The following is a 19,902-nucleotide window of genomic DNA, read 5'->3' as shown; positions in this document are numbered from 1 at the left end:
TTCACAAACACCTCTTGGACTAATAATCGTCTTATCCTCCAAATGGATCTTCATATTCACAGACCTTAGCTCTGGTAAATTTAGCTTCTTGAAGAAAGAAAAAGGCATTAAGTTAATACTTGCACCCGAATCGGTTAATGCTTGAGTAGCAAGTACATTTCCAAATTGACAAGGAATTATGATGCTTCCCGGATCGTCCTTCTTTTCGGGTAGCTCACTCATTACTATCTACGCAACTTCAGCTAAATCCTTTCTAGCAGCAAAGAGACCTTTCAGCAAGTTAAAATACTTTGGTGTTTGAAGCATTGTTTCCAGAAATGGAACGTTGACTTGATGGGCTCTTACATGCTCCATGAAAGCTCTATATGCTTTAACCTTTTCAGCAGGTATGGCTCTGATTGGGAATGGCAGAGGAGGGTTGTAAGGCCTTAAGGAAACAACAAATTTTTCATCAGGGCATGGACTCGTCGAGTCTGGTCAGGTTTAGCTGGACCCGACTCTTTTGTCTTTTCTGTATGCATCTTGGAGATCTTCTGTGTAGGGGTGAAAATTTCTCCATAGCTGGAGGTCACAACATTCACATTCTCCATTCTTGGATTATTCTCAGTTTTACTCGGAAGTTGACCTGGTCTTCTCTCGTTTACTTGATGTGCAAGTTGACGTAGTTGTTTCTAAATGTTGAGAATAGATGTTTGCTGATTCCGAAGTATATTTCTGGTCTCTTGTATTGTAGCATCATGATCATTGTGTCTTTTCTCGGACGTGGTTATAAATCTAGTGAACATTTCTTCTAAATCGACCTTCTTTTCCATAACCAGTTCTTCTTTTTGATAAAAACCCCTCTCGTTCTGCTTGTATTTCTCCTCCTTCGTGTTTTTGTATTCTTCATACGGGAGCCATTCCTTCTTCGGTTTCCGCCAATTCTCATCGTAACGATCGTCGCTTGAGTAGAACACTTGCTCCTTCTTGTTTCCATCTTCATCTAAGTCACAATCCTTCATGAGATGAGGAGCTCTATAGTTCTCGCATCCAACTCAAATAACATGGATTGTTTGATCCATTTTTGTCATCCTTCTATCTAAACTATCAAGCTTAGCCATCATCGCCACCATGCCATCATTGGCTGAGTTCACTACCCCCCGACTTACTTCATTTCTTGGGTTGTGGTATTCTCTAGAATGTTTAGAGAATTCTTCAATTAATTCTTTGATTTTTAGGGGTGGCTTCCTTGTGAGCGGGCCTTGCAAATCAAATAACTGCCTTGTGGTGACATTGACTCCATCATAGAAGATGGAGACCTCTTGTTGGCTATTAAGGTCATGGTGTGGGCAATTTCTGAGAAGACCTTTGTACCTTTCCCACGCCTCATAAAGTGACTCCCCAGCTTGTTGTTCAAATTTAGCAATAGCCTTCTTTAACTTGACTATTTTAGAAGATGGGCAAAAATTGTCTATGAACTCTTCTTTCATTTTAGCCCATGTGGTGACTGACCCGGGAGGGAGTGACTTGAACCAGTCTTTTGCAGCACCTTTGAATGTAACTGGGAGCATGCGAAGTAGCTGAGTCTCGTGAGGCACATTTGGAGTATTGAAGTAATCCGCTACATCATTGACTTCATCCAAATGCTTGTAAGCATCTTCGTGGTCTTTTCCATATAAAGGAATCTCCTTAAGTTGAGCGAGTATGTGGCCCTTTAGTTCGAACGTAGCAATAGCGGGAATTGCGGGTTGCATAAGTCCCAATCGGGTGTCTTCACACATCCTCTTCTTCCATTCCCCCATGGGGATTTCATCGATATTAGCCATAGTGATACCTAAATAGTCTTCAAAGTCGGATTCGTACCCGAAAGTGAGATCTTCTTCTCCCTCGGTCTCGTACTCGATGTCTTCTTTAATCGGGTCTTTGATTGATAAAGAGGCGTTGGATGCTCCTGATTTGCTGCTCTTCTTCTTGCTGAAAACGGACTTGAGGTTCTTTAGTGGCGAGTTCTTTGAAGAAACGGATTCTCCAACAGCTTTTCCTTTGTTCCTCCTTAGTGCGGATTCCGGGTCTTCTAGAGGAGGGACCAGAGGTGTATCAGATCCTCGGGTCATGAAACAACTGCAAGCAAAACAAAAAAAAATGCGTAAAAAGAGCAAAAATAAAATAAAAATTAAAACTGTTACAGCGATGGACTCGCCGAGTTGTCACGAGTGCACTCGGCGAGTTCAAGGCAAAAACAGAAATTTTTTTCTAATTAACTATTAAAACGGATATTTATTAAAACCTATACTAACTACTAAATTACCTAAGAATTAACTTTGTGTGAGATAAATCCCACACAAAGGATCGATAAAAATAGAAATTAGTGCTAATTTAGAACCGTTCCCCGGCAACGGCGCCAAAAACTTGATGTGTGTGGACTTAACTAGTTTTAAATCTAGTTTTTAATTATAAAAAAAACACACAAAGGCAGTAGACCTATCGATTGTGGTAAAGCTAAATAAGTAGGGTATCGAAAACAGGGAACGGTAAATTAAAACTAAAAACTAATTTTATCTAAATTAATTAATAAGTAGGGGTTTTCTCTAGTTTTACAAGACTAGAAACTTACTAACTATCACTTAAACTAAAAACTAGAAAAGCAAAGATTCAACTAAATTCAATAATGGGAAGGACTTTTGTTTAGTTCAACTCAATTGATCATATGGTTGATATTATGGCAATAGTGCAATGAATTAATTCTTCTATTGGTTACCGATTCAAGTGATTAGATTCATGTTCGCTGCACTAATCCTTCGAGAACAAACTAACTCAAACAGTGACCAGTTGTCTAATTGAATTTAATTCACTAGATTATTTATTCGGGTTAATTTAGACTTGTAATAACTAACTAATTTGGTCCTTTAGTTGACTTCTTGTTGATGGTCATCACACAAGCTCATACATGAATTTACCCATTTTTCTTATTAATTCTAGTTTCATGTTCATTAATCCTAATCATATGATGAAGTGGTCACATAAGTATATGAGGTTAACAATTAAAAGATGTTCATACTATTTAATTATCTTCCTATTAACGGAAAAATAGTTATTATTCACACACAAGGTTCTTTAACAAGCTAAGATCAACAAAATCACCAACATTGAATTAATCTTACCATAAATAATCAATCCATAGTATCAATATTGTATCCCCAAACAGAAGTTTAAGAGTTTTAGCTCATGATTGAGGTGATTAACAGCATAAAAATGAATTCTAATTGTCTAGCCATAATGGAAAACAAAAGATTAAGTAGAATGATGTAGATTTTGCCTCAAATCTCCTTCGGGATTGAATTCTAGGTTGTATCTTCATTCTTCAGATCTCTCCTGGCTCTGATTCGCAGCATGCTTCTCCCCAAGGGTTCCAGAATATTGAATGTCGATCTGAGCAGCCGTTTTTATAGATGCAAATCGACTCGCCGAGTCCATCACTTGATTCCCGTGCACGGTAAGTCACAGAGTCTTTATTTTCTCCTTATCTTCTCGATCCTTCGACCGGACTTACCGAGTAGTCAACCCTACTTGCCGAGTAGGTGTTGTTTTTGGTGGTTTTCTTTTTTGTTCATTTCCCGAGCTTCCAACCGCTTCTCCTGCTTCCTTTTGCTTCCGAGCTTCACCTTTGGACTGAAAACATAATTCAAACACTTTTAAGTATCTTTTGTCCATGATATGCAATGGTCAAAACTTCAAAAATATGAAGAACACGAAGAACAATGGTCAAAATTTCATAAAAATATAAATAAAAAACACCAAGAAACTCCAAGAAAAACCGTTTGCAATACCCTAATTGATACTGATCCAAACTCTGATATAACTTGTAAGTCCCGAATTCTCCTAGGAATCAATCGGATTTACTTTGATGGTGCAGAATCTCAATCAAAATGTATAATGCAAGATAAATATGAATAAGAACAAGTAATTAATCTTCAATGCACACGATTTATTGATCACTCTTCCAGTACATAAGATTCCGATTACACATTGGTTTCTCTCTAGATCTCTCCAAATCACGTTCTTAGCATATGACAGTCCCAAGAACGTCCAACACCCTTTACAAGGCATAAATGACAGTATTTATATCTAGACCTAATAACCAAGCCCAAACCCAAAACTCAAACAAAACAATATAAGGCTTAACCGAAATCACATGCGATTTCGGTCCAATCAACACTAAAACGTGGTGTTTTCTATCCTAGACCAAGAATTATAATAGGTTAAGAAAATAAAAGTATAAATCACAATTTATTACCTAACAAATTCTAATAGTTCATTTACTTTATATTTAATTTTACATTTTGAAAGATTCCATTTAGAAAGTTGGCTAAAACAGATACGTAAAAAAAGGTATTTATTTTAATATTTTGAAAGATTCCATATGTAAAGGTAAGAATACCGCCATAAAAATTACTACAAGTACAAAGGTAAAAAAATTGTCTAAAATGTATTAGAAGAAGCATCGAAGTCCGTTTATTTTAATATAATTTTTATAATCACATTTATCATATTAATTTTATATAACATAAAAAAGGTATTTAAAAGTTTTTAAATAAAAATCCATAAGAAATGTGGAAGCTGAAAACTCTGATTTGATAAAGGGAATGGAGCATGTGAAGTTGAATTGGATTTGAGATATTATTGAAATAAATGCAACCCACCAACATCTACCTGTCCCTCATAAATGCCCCTACCAAAAAACCAAGCTGCAATTGAAGAGGTAGACGGTGGTGGTGGTAGTAGTCGTGGTGTTGATGGGTGAGTATTAATGAGTTTCCTCAATTAAAGACCTATAAAAAGTTTTTCACTTTGACAATTAGACACTTCACTAAATGACAATTAACTCTAGTTTAGTAGTAAAGATTGGTAATTATGGTTATATACGTGTGTATGTTTATAATATAATGACAAATATCTTAATTGTGATAAATATATACATGATATATTGAAGACAAGATTTGTTATCGAATTGACGTGTGAAATGGATATGAGTCATGAAGAGTATGTATATATATGGATAGAGCGACGACAAGGTTGAACCTATGACTTAAGCATGGATATCAACTCTCTTTCTACTTTTTATTATTAAGTACCAAAATTGTGAAAATTTAAATTAGTATTGTTAGAAATGTCATATATTTTAATTACCGAGTTTGTAAAATGATGATATTTTGAGGTCCAGGGTTTGTTTTGTGTTTGTATTTCCATCATGCTTACCTCCCCTTATTTATTTGGGAGTTAGTTATAATATGAAAATGAGTTGTGATGATGTTTATGGCGACCAAACTTGATTGGCGGAAGGAAAGGTTGACGGGGCCAAAAAACATTGAACAGCAAATTAACAATGGCTGAAATCCAGTTGGTTTGGAAAGTTGAATTAAAGCATGCTATGAATATGCCTATCCATATCCAGGAGCAGTGCACGCATATTCAATGTTATTTTGGGCTTTCTAAACGACTTATTCTTTTTTTCCAAAAATATTCAACACTCTATGTTACAAAATCTTAGTCTTAAACTTTAATTATATATACAAAGGCTAAATGAACAATAATATTCCTTCTAAAGAAAGTCGTACCCCGAAGTTATTGCTTTAGTAACCCGTCTAAACTGTAAAGAATTATAACCTACTGATGCTATAGATAAATATGAAAAAAAAAAAAAAAAAATGAAAATGTTAGGTGTTGCTTTTATGAGAATAATTAAAAAAAAAAAAACAAGGAACAAGAGTGGTTTTTACAAAATTATCCCAATGAATTTCATTGGTAGCTGTTCCAAAGGGATTAAGTGGGCCCCATCTCATCTATGCCCTTCAGTCTTCATAAGCCAAATTTACTTAAATAGGAGTATAAATAAAATGGGCTTACGCGACACCTAGACGTCCGAATTTATTGGTTTCACAATCGACAGATATAAATTAAAAATAATATAAATTATTGATGTATGTATGTTTTTTTACATAAGTAAGTCATTATTAAGTATAAAATATTAGTTTTTATGCTTAAGTAAACAATTGACTAACTTAAGTGATTGTTTTCATGTTTCCGAACACTATCCTAAACTATTAGATACCTAATATACTTGCAATAAAAAAAATTCTTATGATATAAATATATTAACCAAGATCATTATGAGAACACATTGAAACTACATATATAATTAGCTAAAATGTATTTAAACATTTATGAACCAAACTCGTTACTAAATTCAACATCATATTTGAGTTTACTAATTAAATGCCATCAATCTTATATTACATATAAGTATCAACTAAGCGAGTGGTCTAATATATTTTATATTTTTACGAGTTACATGAGACAAAACTATATTACCATAAAAATAACATCATATAAAAAAAGATATCGATTTGTTTTAGTTAAAATTATATATAAAAAAAGTTAAATACAATTAGCCATCTCCACTGCAAAGCCAAAAAATTTAAAAGAGATTTAGTGGAATCATGTCGATCAATCTCCACTGCAAAGCCAAAAATTTTAAAAGAGATTTAGTGGAATCATGTCAATCAATGGTCATTACACTCGATTTGGTTGTATTTATAGTTTTATGTTAGCTTTATTTGTTATTCTTAATTGATTTGTAACCCATTTAGAAAAATTTATAAATATAATATGTCATTTCGATTTAAGTTATATTTAATATATTTAAATCTTGTCAACTATTTTGAAAAATAATCCTAAATTTTTTTCTTAGTTTATTTGATATCTTGATTTATGTTTTGTATTAAATACAAAATTTGAATTACAAATTAAATATATTATATTAATAGTACAAAAAATAAACCCTTTAAATAAAATAAAATTTTATATTTAGCAATTTGAAAAAGAAAAAAGTTAGATTGTTTAAAATAAAGGAAATATCACTTTACGTTTTAGTCACAAATTAATTTTTGTTTACGAAAAAGTTTTAAAAACCAACAAAAATTTGCATTTTGACAATTTCTGATCGGTTGGAACCGGTAACAAATTAATTTTGAATTATTTCGTAAACTGATACAAAATGTTAATGTCTCATTTGATAGATATCTTTCCAGGTTCAAACAAATATTTCTGCCTGAATGGACCGAAAAGACTGTTTGATATACATAAAAAAACGAGTCTTTTACGATAAGATATGTTTTTCTCAGAAAACTCAAAAATCATATTTTCTGGCTGAATAGGTTGGAAATACAATTGTGCCTCAAACTTCGTCTCTTTCTTTCTTGCATTATTAATTTATTTTAAATATTTTTTAATTTCTTTTTCATTGATTTATTATATATTAATAAATATTATTTTTAATATATAATATTTATTTATTAATATTTCTTATTAGAGTATTAATTTCTTTTAAATAATTATTTTTTATTTCTTTTTAATGGATTAATTCTTTTTTTATTGGATTATTATATATTAAAAAAATATTATTTGTAAATATATAATATTTATATATTAATAAATATTACTTTATTGGATTATTAATTTCTTTTAGTTAATTTTTTTAATTCATTTTTATTGGATTCATTTTTTTTTTGGACAACACTACCATCATCTTAATATATTTTGAAAAAATTCATCCATCTCACCATTATTGGACATGAACTGAATCAAGAATCATATGTTAAGTTATAAAAAAAAATTTATTTGCTAGAAAGAATAACGACGTAACATTAATTTTAAAATAAACTAAAAACAACTTAATCGACATTTTAGTTGGATTTTAAATGATTATTGTGTAATTTTGATTTTGTATGACAATTTGTATGTTTTTATAATTATTCAACAACATCATTCATCACAGTATAGAACAACAGAGTAATATTGTCATTTTTCATTATTCAACACAGTCAATCAGATATACAATCAAATAACATGATTTCTTTTCCAATTAGAAAACTTTCTCATACAACACTTTTCCAAACATCACTTTCCCGGATAAAAACTATTAAACGGAGGCTAAGACTTTCTGCAAACAAAAATATTATGATTTTTCTGCATTTTGATCATTTTTGATCGATTCTAATAATTTTGTTTGCAAAAAAATCTTAATATTTTGAGTGAGTTTATAAAATGGTCTCAAATAAATATGTTACCAATTACAACCGGTCAAAAAGGATGATAATACAAATTTTTGCTGGTTTTTAGGATTTTTTTTTCGTAAACACAAATCAATTTAGGATTAAAATGTAAACTGGACCAAAACTTTAGGATTTTATTGAAGGTTTTTCTTAAAATAAATATGATAACAAAATAATCTTAGTATATATATAAATATAAATAATACTCGATAAGTCAACAAAAAACTTCTATGATTATTCACAATACTGAGTCTACAATGTTAGGATAACTTAATTTTGATAATTTTTGAGGTTATAAAATAAGATATATTGATGGGTTTAATTAAGTTAAATGCTAACATTAAAAAGGTAAATTATATAATGTTCTTAGTATAAAAAATAATGTATATATAAGATCTAATTTGTAAATTTTAATATCTTTTTCTGTTAGGACAAATATGTAAAAAGACAAATTATGTTGTTATATATCATCTAAAAGTATTTATGAATTTTGGAATTTGTTGCAGTGATAATATTGATATGTCCCCTCTTGTTTCAAAGCATGCTTTTGCTCGACCAGTCAAACAAAACCATATTCACAACAATTCTTCCTTCACCTTCTCACCTTCACACACAACACATTTCTTCCGTTTTCAGTTCCTCACAAGATCCTCCCCTGTTTCTCTTCCGCTCATAACGAATGGGCATCTTTCTTGAATCATATATATATCCTGCAACTTGAAATTAAGCCCACTGAAATATTATAACAATCATCGATCGATCGATCTGTTGTGTTGAGTTGAGCTGTTATTAAATTTATAAAGACGAATTAAGATGACAAACAAAGGATCTTCGAATAGTGAGGTAGTGATGATGGAGATAGAAGCGAACAAACCGACGGGGAACGGGATGGTGGTTGGAGGGCTGAGTCCGTTAAGCGAGACGATTTGGAAAGAGAAAACGAGCGTAGAGATGGTGGGAGATGTGTCGGCAAGGCTGGCGTGGAAGGATCTGACTGTGATGGTGACGCTGAGCAACGGAGAGACTCAGAATGTGTTGGAAGGACTGACGGGATATGCGGAGCCGGGAACGTTTACTGCGCTTATGGGTCCTTCTGGTTCCGGGAAGTCGACGCTGCTCGATGCTCTTTCCAGTCGACTTGCAACCAATGCTTTCCTTTCAGGGAATGTGTTCCTTAATGGCCGTAAAACCAAGCTCTCCTTTGGCACTGCTGTAAGTCTATTAGTATTAAACTAATTACTTTTTTAATTAATGACGATAAATTAATTAACTTGTTTTCAAAGTGTGTGTGTGTGCTTTTAGTTAGTATTTGTTATTAGCGATTGATTTACATACATATACATATAGGCGTATGTAACACAAGACGACAACCTAATCGGAACACTTACGGTTCGTGAGACAATCTCATACTCGGCAAGACTAAGGCTCCCGGATAAGATGCCGTGGTCGGAGAAACGAGCATTGGTGGAGAGCACCATCGTAGAAATGGGGCTCCAAGACTGCGCGGATACAGTAATCGGGAACTGGCACTTGCGTGGTATTAGCGGCGGTGAAAAACGTCGAGTTAGCATTGCCCTGGAAATCTTGATGAGACCGAGACTGCTTTTCCTCGACGAACCAACCAGCGGCCTTGATAGGTACGTATAATTAATTATTTAATTAAAGAAGCAATTTGCTTAATTTCGTTCGTGATTTATTTTCCGCAGTGCTTCGGCGTTCTTTGTTACTCAGACGTTAAGAGGCCTGTCTAGAGATGGCAGGACAGTAATCGCTTCAATTCATCAACCAAGCAGTGAAGTTTTCGAGCTGTTTGACCGTTTGTACCTGCTATCCGGAGGAAAAACCGTTTACTTCGGTCTTGCTTCCGAAGCTTACGAGGCAAGACTCGACCTTTTATTTTTTCAAAAGGAAAAAAGATATATCATGTATAGAGTAGATGATTAATTATATCATTACTTAATTTGCAGTTTTTCTCGCAAGCTGGTTTTCCATGCCCGGCTCTTCGAAACCCTTCAGATCATTTTCTTAGGTGCATTAATTCCGATTTCGACAAAGTGAAGGCCACCCTGAAAGGGTCCATGAAACTAAGGGTATGGTATTTGGTTCATTAATTAATTATTATTGAAGCCAGTTGATATACCCATAAGAATTTGATTTTGAATGATATGGATCAGTTTGAAGCGAGCGATGACCCTTTGGAGAAAGTAACAACAGCCGAAGCTATTCGAGCGCTTACCGACTACTATCGTACTTCTCAGTATTGTTACTCAGCAAATGAGAGAGTAGAGAACATGTCAAAAGTCGTAAGTACTAGTTTTGTAATTATGAAAACAAACATGTGTAGCTTTAATTTAATTTACTGATGGATGGATGCAGAAAGGAACGGTTTTGGATTCGGGAGGCAGCCAGGCTAGTTTCTTGATGCAGTCGTTTATGTTGACGAAACGTTCATTTGTTAACATGTCAAGGGACTTTGGTTACTACTGGTTGCGGCTGGTGATATACGTTTTGGTCACTGTCTGCATCGGAACCATCTATTTCAACGTTGGAACAGGCTACAATTCAATTCTAGCAAGAGGAGCATGTGCCTCCTTTGTCTTTGGTTTTGTCACGTTCATGTCAATCGGAGGCTTTCCTTCCTTTGTCGAAGATATGAAGGTCAAAAATTAATTAACATATATATATACTCATATATGCATAAACCATGTATGAATATTAATAGTACTATTATTGCAGGTTTTTCAAAGAGAACGACTGAACGGTCATTATGGTGTGACTGCGTTTGTGATCAGCAACACCATATCCGCGATGCCTTTTTTGATACTAATCACGTTTATCTCTGGAACAATATGCTACTACATGGTTCGTCTTCACCCTGGATTTGTGCATTATCTCTTCTTCGTATTGTGTCTGTATTCAAGTGTCACCGTTGTTGAAAGCCTCATGATGGCCATCGCTAGCGTCGTTCCCAACTTCCTCATGGGCATCATCATTGGGGCCGGAATTCAGGTTAATTTTAGCTAACAGATTCATAAATTTAATTAGTTTTTATCTTAATTCATACTAAAACACGATCGATGAATGCATGCAGGGTATATTCATGTTGGTATCCGGTTACTTCCGACTCCCTAATGACATCCCTAAACCTGTCTGGCGTTACCCTATGTCGTACATCAGTTTCCACTTCTGGGCTCTTCAGGTACGTACAGTACTCTTTCAAGCCATGCGTTGTGTTGTGAAATACCGTATATACCCTGAGCCTCAGATTGATCTGATTCTGATCGTTTATATATAATCTTATAATCTTATTATTATTATTATTCTCATTGTTCAGGGGCAATACCAGAACGATCTTGTTGGGTTGATGTTTGACAACCAAACACCCGACCTACCAAAGATTCCAGGGGAATATATTTTGGAATATGTTTTCCAAATCACAGTGTCGAGATCAAAATGGATTGACCTTGGGGTTATATTTAGTATGATTATCGTCTACCGCATTATTTTTTTCTTCATGATAAAGATCAATGAAGACTTGACGCCTTGGGTTAGAGGCTACTTGGCAAGGAAAAGGATGAAGCAAAAGAACGGAGGCCAGATGAATACAACAGTGGCCCCGTATGGTCTCACTCAATCACCTTCCTTAAGGACTTATGTGGCCGATCATAGGAAGAGGTAGATGAACCATCATCCGTGAGTTTGTAGTTGCATTTCGTGTTTGCAATATTAAGTCAACAATTAAATTGATTATACTCCCTTATATTTACTTACCATGAATTTAAGCATTTTGTACTGCTACTATATTTACCTGCAACTGCAATCAACCCTACGATATTCCATTCCTATTCGGTCTTGGGCCCCAGCTGACGTACATACTGTAATTGTCTGCTAAATGGTCGAATTAAAGAGCTTTTGTTTTTATTATTGGTATGTTGGCATTGAGCTTCTCTTTTAAAAAAAATTACAAACAAAGAAAAAGTTTCCTACAATAGTCTAAGTTTTTAGTTTTTTTTTTTCAAAAGAAAAAAATTCTTTTATTTCAAATAATTTTTATGAACTATTAGTTTTCATGTATTTTATATTTTTCAAAGCTTCAAGCGCCGTGTCCAATTATTACTGTATGCAAAATTGACCCACACATATTACCGAATACGGAATATAAAAACAAACTTGGGCTTATGCATGAATTTGTTAGGAGCATTGCGGGCCGATTTAGCATTCCATCGTACTCAGATATTACACGGTGTCTTTATCAAACCCAAAAGCCTAGAAAGGAAATAAAAAGCGAGCAGTTATTCCTTTCAACATCCCTTCAATTTTGGCCTGGAAGACATCCATTAAATTTAGTTTTAAGCATAAAGAATGTTGCAGCCCAAAGGATAAGACTTGGCAAAATATGTTTGCAACTCAACAATTTTAAACACACCATGGAAATCTTTTCACAATGCCATTCAAAAGTCGTTATTCCAAGGATATTTAAATTTAAATCATTTAATATATTTAGAAGCCACAAAATTTAATTTAGGCTATGTTTGGCGGACTAGCTGAAAAGCTTGATGATGGCTGAAAAGCTAGCTGCTAAATAAAAAGATAGCTGATAACTGAAAAGCTAGCTGATAAAAAATAACGTTTGGTAAAACTAGTTGAAATATATAAAATTACATAAAAGGACATGTAAGAGTATGTGTTTCTATAGTTAATTAAGGGGTGTATTTGGAAAATTTTAAAAAAGCTCCTAAAAAGCTAGTCTAAGTAGCTTTTCAAAAAGCTAGCTTATAAGCTACTTTTTGGCTTACTAAACACGACAACATAAAAAAACTTGAAAAATAAGCTAACTTATCAGCTAGCTGTGGTGCGTCAAACACAGCCTTAATCGGTAGTGGTTATGGACACCTAAATATTTTTTAGTCCTAGTTGGCTATGGACTATCTAAATAGGACACAATTTTTTTTTGGTTGTTTTGTTTTCTTGTTTGTAAGATCACATATAACACAAGATATTAACAAGATATTAAATAGAGAGAAACTTTTAGAGGATCTCTTTGAAGACAGATTTCCCCGGTCAAAATCAACAGACCACTATAAACAATAGGTTGTTAAAAAATATTAGTTTGTGAATGATCATTAGATCACTCATTTAGCCTATAACTCCCCATCATTATTTAGCATTAGTGACAACCATTTTATTGAGTTTTATAAGTGTAATACCATCATAATGTGAATTCATATTACAACTCATCTTTCATCTTATTTTGGTAGTATAAATAGTGAGTTATATGTATCAGACAGTTGACGATTTCATCGCAAATATTAGAATAAAAGTTTTCTACACTTTCATATCTTTTTTTTACTCTATAATACACGTTATAACACGACTCTACAATAAAGCTCCAACTTCTTGTCGCTCTTGTCATTGTCAGGTATATGTGTGTGTGTGTATATATATATATATATATATATATATATATATATATATACATATATATACATATATATATATATATATATACACATATATATATATATACACATATATATGTATATATATATATATACATACATACATATATATATATATATATATATATATATATATATATATATATATATATATATATATATATATATATATATATATATATATAAGTTAACATGTATAATGCTCACAAGTAATTTTATGAAACTTCTTAACTAACAATCGCCTAACATACAACTCTTTATTTTGATTAGTACTTTCACTATGGCAAAGCTTACCAAACATGAGTTTATGGCTTTTGACATTAGTTGAAAAAATTATTTATCATGGATCCTTGATTTTGAAATTTACTTTGATGCTATGGGTCTTGGAAACACCATAAAAGATGTAAACCCTTCAAATGAAGCATCAAACCAAGAAAAGGCTAAGAAAATGATTTTCCTTCGCCGTCATCTTAATGAAGGATTAAAAGTTGAACACCTCACTGTCAATGATACAATTGATCTTTGGAATAATCTGAAAGAGAGGTATAGTCATCAAAAAACGATGATACTTCCTACAATTTGTTTTGATTGGTTACACCTTCGGCTACAAGATTTTAAATCTGTGAGTGATTATAATTTAGTCATGTTCAAAATTACTTCCCAACTAAAACTATGTGGTGAGACTATAACTGATGAAGACATGCTAGAGAAAACGTTCTCTACTTTTCATGCCACTAACATGCTCCTACAATAGCAATATCGTGATAAAGGTTTTAAAAAATATTGTAAATTAATATCATGTCTTCTTATGGCTAAACAAAATAGTGAGCTCTTAATGAAAAATCACCAATCACGTCCGAACAATTCTACTATATTACCTAAGGTGAATGCAACATCATATAATTATAATGGTCACGAGTCTAACCCTGATTGTGGCCATGGTCGTGGCCGAGGTCATGGATGTGGTGGAGGCCATTATAATTATCATCCCAACAATAATAAGATAAAAGAAACCACCAGAAGTGAGAAAATAACAAAAACCCACATCCTAATGATAAAAGTTGTTAAGGCAAAATGAAAGTTGAAATTTTTTGTCACCAATGTGGAATGACCAGTCATTCGTCTCGTACATGTGACACTCCAAAGAATTTTTTTAATCTCTATCAAGCTTCTCTAAAGTCTAAAGAAAGAAAACATGTAGAAACAAACTTTGTTCAAAATTATTTTTCCAAAGATCAACTAGAAATGAAACATTTGGATGTTGCCGATTATCTTGCCTACAAGGAAGTGAAAAACGATGATATAGATGGTGATGGAAGATGGATATGTCACAATATCATGAAATTGTTGGTTCTTTAGTATCATTTGAATTTGCATTATGTTCATTTAGAGTCATCGCCATGGTTAAGAATAATGTGTAGTTTTGTTTAATGTCTTTTATGTTTTTTATGCTATAGTCGTGTCATGTGTAACATCTTGATTTCCATGTATTCCATTTTTGACCTTTGCTTTGAATATGGTTTGAAAATTTAGTCCCAAGGAGCATTTTCGTAATTTTAGGCAGTGCTTGCGTACGTTGGGTGTACGTAGCCAAGGTGCAAACCATAAATTTTAGGGTTTGGATCCTATTTAAGTATCATTATAGCCACACACACTTCCTTAACTCCAAACTCCATCCCTATTTCAAAACCCTAAAGTGTGTGAGTGTATTTTGAAGCTTGGAGAGTCATTTTGGTGATCTTGGTGGTAAAGGAGGAACCTTGAAGTTGTGGTGCTTCACTTGAGACTTTGGATCCAACAACTACTCTCTCTTATGCATCTTCTAGAAGTGATTAGTAGAGTTGATTTTGTAGCCGCGTGTTGTTTTAGATTCTCACCTGTCTATGAAACTATCTTGGAAATCAAAACTTCAGGTGATGTTACATCAGTTGATGCAATATGAGAGGTATCTTTCTGAAGGTCAGCTTCCGGTGTCTCCGGAATTGTTTCATTTTCATCAGCAGTAGACTTTGACGAAATAATCACCCTACCTTTCTTCTTCTTCTTCTTCTTCGATATGTGTTTGGCCATGTCTGTAGGCCCTTATCTTCTTAGAAGATGGTGAAGCAGGGGCAGGAATTTCATGAAAAATAACACCTTGATGCGAAACCTGTGGTTTGCGAACAACATTCGTAAGAGGTGATCGACTCTTATGCTTGGACTTCATCTTGATTTTTCGAAAAACACTAGTCTTCGAAGGAATGATTTCCTTTTGAGTCGAAGGGGTATCAGCAACAACAACTTCTGGTTGGATTGGCTCGGCTTCTGAGATTGGTACTTTCTTCAGACTCTTTGTTGATGTAGATTCTTTGACACATTTCTTAGAAGATTCAACAACAACCTTCTTCGAACGTTTAGTCTTTTTTTCTTTTTCTCTACCCAAAAGAACCCCGATTTCAACAGAAGTATCAATTGTTTGTAAGTAAGTAATGAGAATGGTGTTGGTGGGATGAACCCTTTTCAGCATAGCATCCGAAATGCGAGCAACAAATGGAAATTCATCAGTATCGTCAGCTGCATCCTTCGGACAACTATAAACATGAAACACAACCTTTTCTTCATCTGTTGGAACCAAAATTCCTTCCTTCTCATAAAAATATTGTAAGATCAAACTCCAATATCGAGCACACGAAATGCCATGAATAGCATTTGTGTTCTCTATACTCTTCAAGAACTCCTTCCATAATTGAGTAGAATAATCAACCTGAAGATCGTAGTATAGACCTGCAACCATCGCATAAACTTCCATCCGCCCCTTATTCAACCCAACAGTTCTTCCGGTCAAGCATCTGAGAAAAATGCCGAACAAAAAATTCCAAACACTCGGAAGTCCTGACTTCTTGAAATCACTGATCTTTGCCAATTGGGGTTGATGACCCATTTCATTGAACATGTGGACAATTTGTGGGAATGTAAAAGCGACGTATGGCGGAGAATTAGGTATCTTGATAATTTGGCAGAAAAGCTTCTTTGAAAGTCTAACCTTCTTATCAGTCACAAGATTAAACAACACTGCATCCAAGGCTTTAGAGTAAGTTGCTGTTGATCCAGCTTAAGACAACCATGATAGAGGAACAGAGAATGAGTTGAACATAGCTTTTGATAATACGGAACTTTTCAGAGCAAAAATAAGCATTTTTCAGTTCTTCAGGGTAGTGAGAGACATTTACTTCAACTTGATAATTTGTTCCTTGAATCTTAATTATCGGCAATGAGGTTACATCATCGGTGGGTGAGACAAAGTTGCATCAAGATTAGCAGTCGCCATTGTTAGGGTTTGAGAGTTGGATGTTTATCAGAGAAAATTTGGGAATATGAAAGCGTAAACTGATAATGAACCCTTGAATCCCCTTTTATATGTAACGCTGAATTTTGAAATCAAAGCGGGATAAGCATTTAATGATTTGTGACGTGTCACCGAGAAACCCGCGTCATGATGATGAAAAAGTAACCATGTGTGATAAAGTAACTGTCACGTCTCCTCAAAACCCGCACAGAATTAAAACAGTCCCTTCAAACAGCTTGGATTGTTTGCCCCAATAGAATAGTAACCGTCGGAACCCTTCGGATGGAGTCAAGGCTCTTTTACTTTATGGTTTCAAAGTAAACTCATTTGCTAGATTTTTGAAATCATCAGCCTGAGTTGGTATTACTCAGAACCTCAAGGATTTCGTGTGTGTCAAGTGTGAAAGAATAAAGATAAGAAGCAAAAAAAATTTGGATAGTCAGCGATGTCAAAAATTTAATTTAACACGAAGACAGTTAAAACCCCAGACAAAGATTGCTTCGTTAATTATCAAGAGAGATAATCAATAGATTATGTATTTTCCCATGAATGACAATTGAATACTTGTAAATAAGTATCAAATGGCTTCTTTTAAAAGGCTTTTGAGGTGGTTTAATGGATTTCGTTACATATTAACCTAAACATAAGGTGAGTAATTGTAACAGAAATTACTTGTTTGACCAATGTAGTCAGTGACAAGTTTGCTTTGAAAAAATTTTAAGTAACATGGAATTTCAGATAAAACTCACACTGAAATCATATTCAAGAAAAAATTTGTATTCTGGATCCTGTTGGGTAACAAAAATCATGGGTTTCGAATGTTTAATCAAGACCTCGCATAAGAAATGAATATGATTTGGAGTTTCGAACGATGGTACAAAAACAAATGTTACGTTAAAATCTGGAACTAAGTTCCCCGTCAATTCCTTAAAGTTTAATTGAATTCGGTTTCACTTCCATCAGGGTCTCATGATGTTTGATCATAAACACAGATTTTTGATATATCTAAGTTTCGATTTGTTTAATCAGAAACCTCTTGGACATATGTGTTCGTGTGTGATAGTGTAAGAACTTTGATATGAAAAAGATTGGTATACGAAGGAACATGTACCATTGTTATTTAGGACCAAACAGTAAACTCTTAACTTATGTGAGAAGAGTAAGGTATCTCAGTGAACTAATGCGAATGTAAGCCTAATTGGGAAGAAATCTTCGTATGGAAATTTCATTAAGGCTTTCAAACATTGAGTCATTTCAAGGCTTCGGACAACATGCAACAACATGCTTCTAGGGACATCTTAACTAGTATAAAATTTGAAATTCAAAGAATAGAATGATAAATGTACCTCACCCTAGAACTGTAAGCCTTATCCTCTTTGTATCTTCATGAAAATCTACAACATAGTATTTAAAAAGAAAGAAGAAACGAAATCTTTTTGTTGTTTTTGATTTTTCAAAAATTAAGAACAAAATAATAAGAAAATCTTTTTGATGTTTTTGATTTTTCAAAAATTAAGAACAAACCAATTAAAAGTACTCGTTGCAAATATTCGAAGTTTTATCAAGCTAATAAAAATACCAATCATACGAATTCGAAGCATTCGAAGAGTTGACTGTGAACAGTAACCTTTGAACACTTAATGATTTTTCTTTGTCGTTTTCTTGTAATCAGTGTTTGTCTATTTCGCATGGAACTGAATTTCCATCAATCATTCCCAGTACTTCCAAAATGCATACAAACGATTTTTCATCCATAGATTTTGTGAAAATATCAGCCAACTGATCCGTTGTTTTCACAAAATGTACTTCAATATTTCCTTCCTCCACATGATTTTTGAAGAAGTGATAACGAAAGAGCTATATGTTTAGTCTTTGAATGTTGCACATGATTATGACAAATTCTTATTGCACTTTGTGAATCACAATATAAAGGAACATTTTTCATGTTAATTGCATAATCACGTAATTGACTTTGAATCCATATTATTTGTGAAGTGCATGCAGCAGCAACAACATATTCAGCTTCAGCCATTGAGATTGAAACACATGTCTGCTTTTTCGATTGCCAGCTCACCAACTTACCATCGAGTAATTGACATCCTCCACTTGTGCTTTTCCTGTCAAGATTACAACCTCCCAAATCTGCATCCGAATATGCTTGAATAAAGAACACTGTATTCGAAGGATGCCACAATCCTAGCGAAGGAGTTCCTTTGAGATAATGAAAGATATTCTTTACAGCAGTGAGATGTGGTTCTCGTGGATTTGCTTGATACCTAGCACAATTACATACAGAAAACATGATATCAGGTCTACTAGCAGTCAAATATAGTAAAGATCCAATCATGCTTCTGTATAAATTAAGATCAACTGCGAGTTTATCTAACAAAGGAGTTAGTTTGATCCCAGTTGCCATTGGAACGCGTAATTTTGTGCTATTCGTTAACCCAAACTTCTCTAGCAGATTCTTTGTATATTTTCTTGATTAATAAAGATTCATTCTCTGCTTTGACGAATGTTTAAACCAAGAAAATTATTAATTTTTCCCATCATGCTTATTTCGAACTTACTTTTCATCAAGTCTTCGAACTCTTTAGACAAAGCAAGGTCAGTTGAGCCAAATATAATATCATCAACATAATTTTGAACAAACATAAGATGATTCCCAACTTTCTTACGAAATAATGTGGGGTCAACTGATCATTGTTTAAATTTATATTGCTTCAAAAATGAAGTAAGAGTTGCATACCAAGTTCGTGGTGCTTGTTTCAAACCATAAACTGCCTTATCTAAGATATAAACATAATCAGAGTGTTCTTCGTTAACAAAACCTGGAGTTTGTTCCACATACACAGTTTCTTCGAGTTCTCCATTCAGAAATTCACACTTCACATCCATTTGATAAACATCAAAGTCTTTGTGAGCTGCATAAGCCAAAAATATACGAACCGCCTCGAGTATTGCGACAGGGGAAAAAGTTTCTTCGTAATCAATTCCTTCTTGTTGAGAGTACCCCTTAACAACAAGT

General features: G+C 33.6%; 1 protein-coding gene and 1 non-coding gene across 2 annotated transcripts; both read left to right on the top strand.

The window, feature by feature from the left end:
- Window positions 1-1,314: 1,314 nt before the first annotated feature.
- On the top strand, window positions 1,315-1,421 carry LOC145013537 (small nucleolar RNA R71). Its single transcript, XR_013665090.1, has one exon. It is a non-coding gene; the product is annotated as a small nucleolar RNA R71 (small nucleolar RNA).
- A 7,167-nt stretch (window positions 1,422-8,588) lies between these two features.
- On the top strand, window positions 8,589-11,933 carry ABCG11 (white-brown complex-like protein). Its single transcript, XM_078967543.1, has 9 exons — window positions 8,589-9,302; window positions 9,438-9,727; window positions 9,797-9,968; window positions 10,058-10,180; window positions 10,265-10,393; window positions 10,467-10,748; window positions 10,827-11,099; window positions 11,182-11,289; window positions 11,425-11,933. Exons 1-9 carry the CDS (start codon window positions 8,904-8,906, stop codon window positions 11,767-11,769), a joined length of 2,121 nt encoding a protein of 706 aa, XP_078823669.1. The 5' UTR covers window positions 8,589-8,903; the 3' UTR covers window positions 11,770-11,933.
- The last annotated feature ends 7,969 nt before the right edge of the window (window positions 11,934-19,902 follow it).

This window comes from Lactuca saligna, chromosome 8, assembly GCF_052625555.1.
Source record: "Lactuca saligna cultivar CGN05327 chromosome 8, ASM5262555v1, whole genome shotgun sequence".
Taxonomy (NCBI): Eukaryota; Viridiplantae; Streptophyta; class Magnoliopsida; order Asterales; family Asteraceae; genus Lactuca; species Lactuca saligna.
The sequence above is the reverse complement of the archived record's forward strand: the minus strand, read 5'-3'. Positions and strand labels throughout refer to the sequence as shown.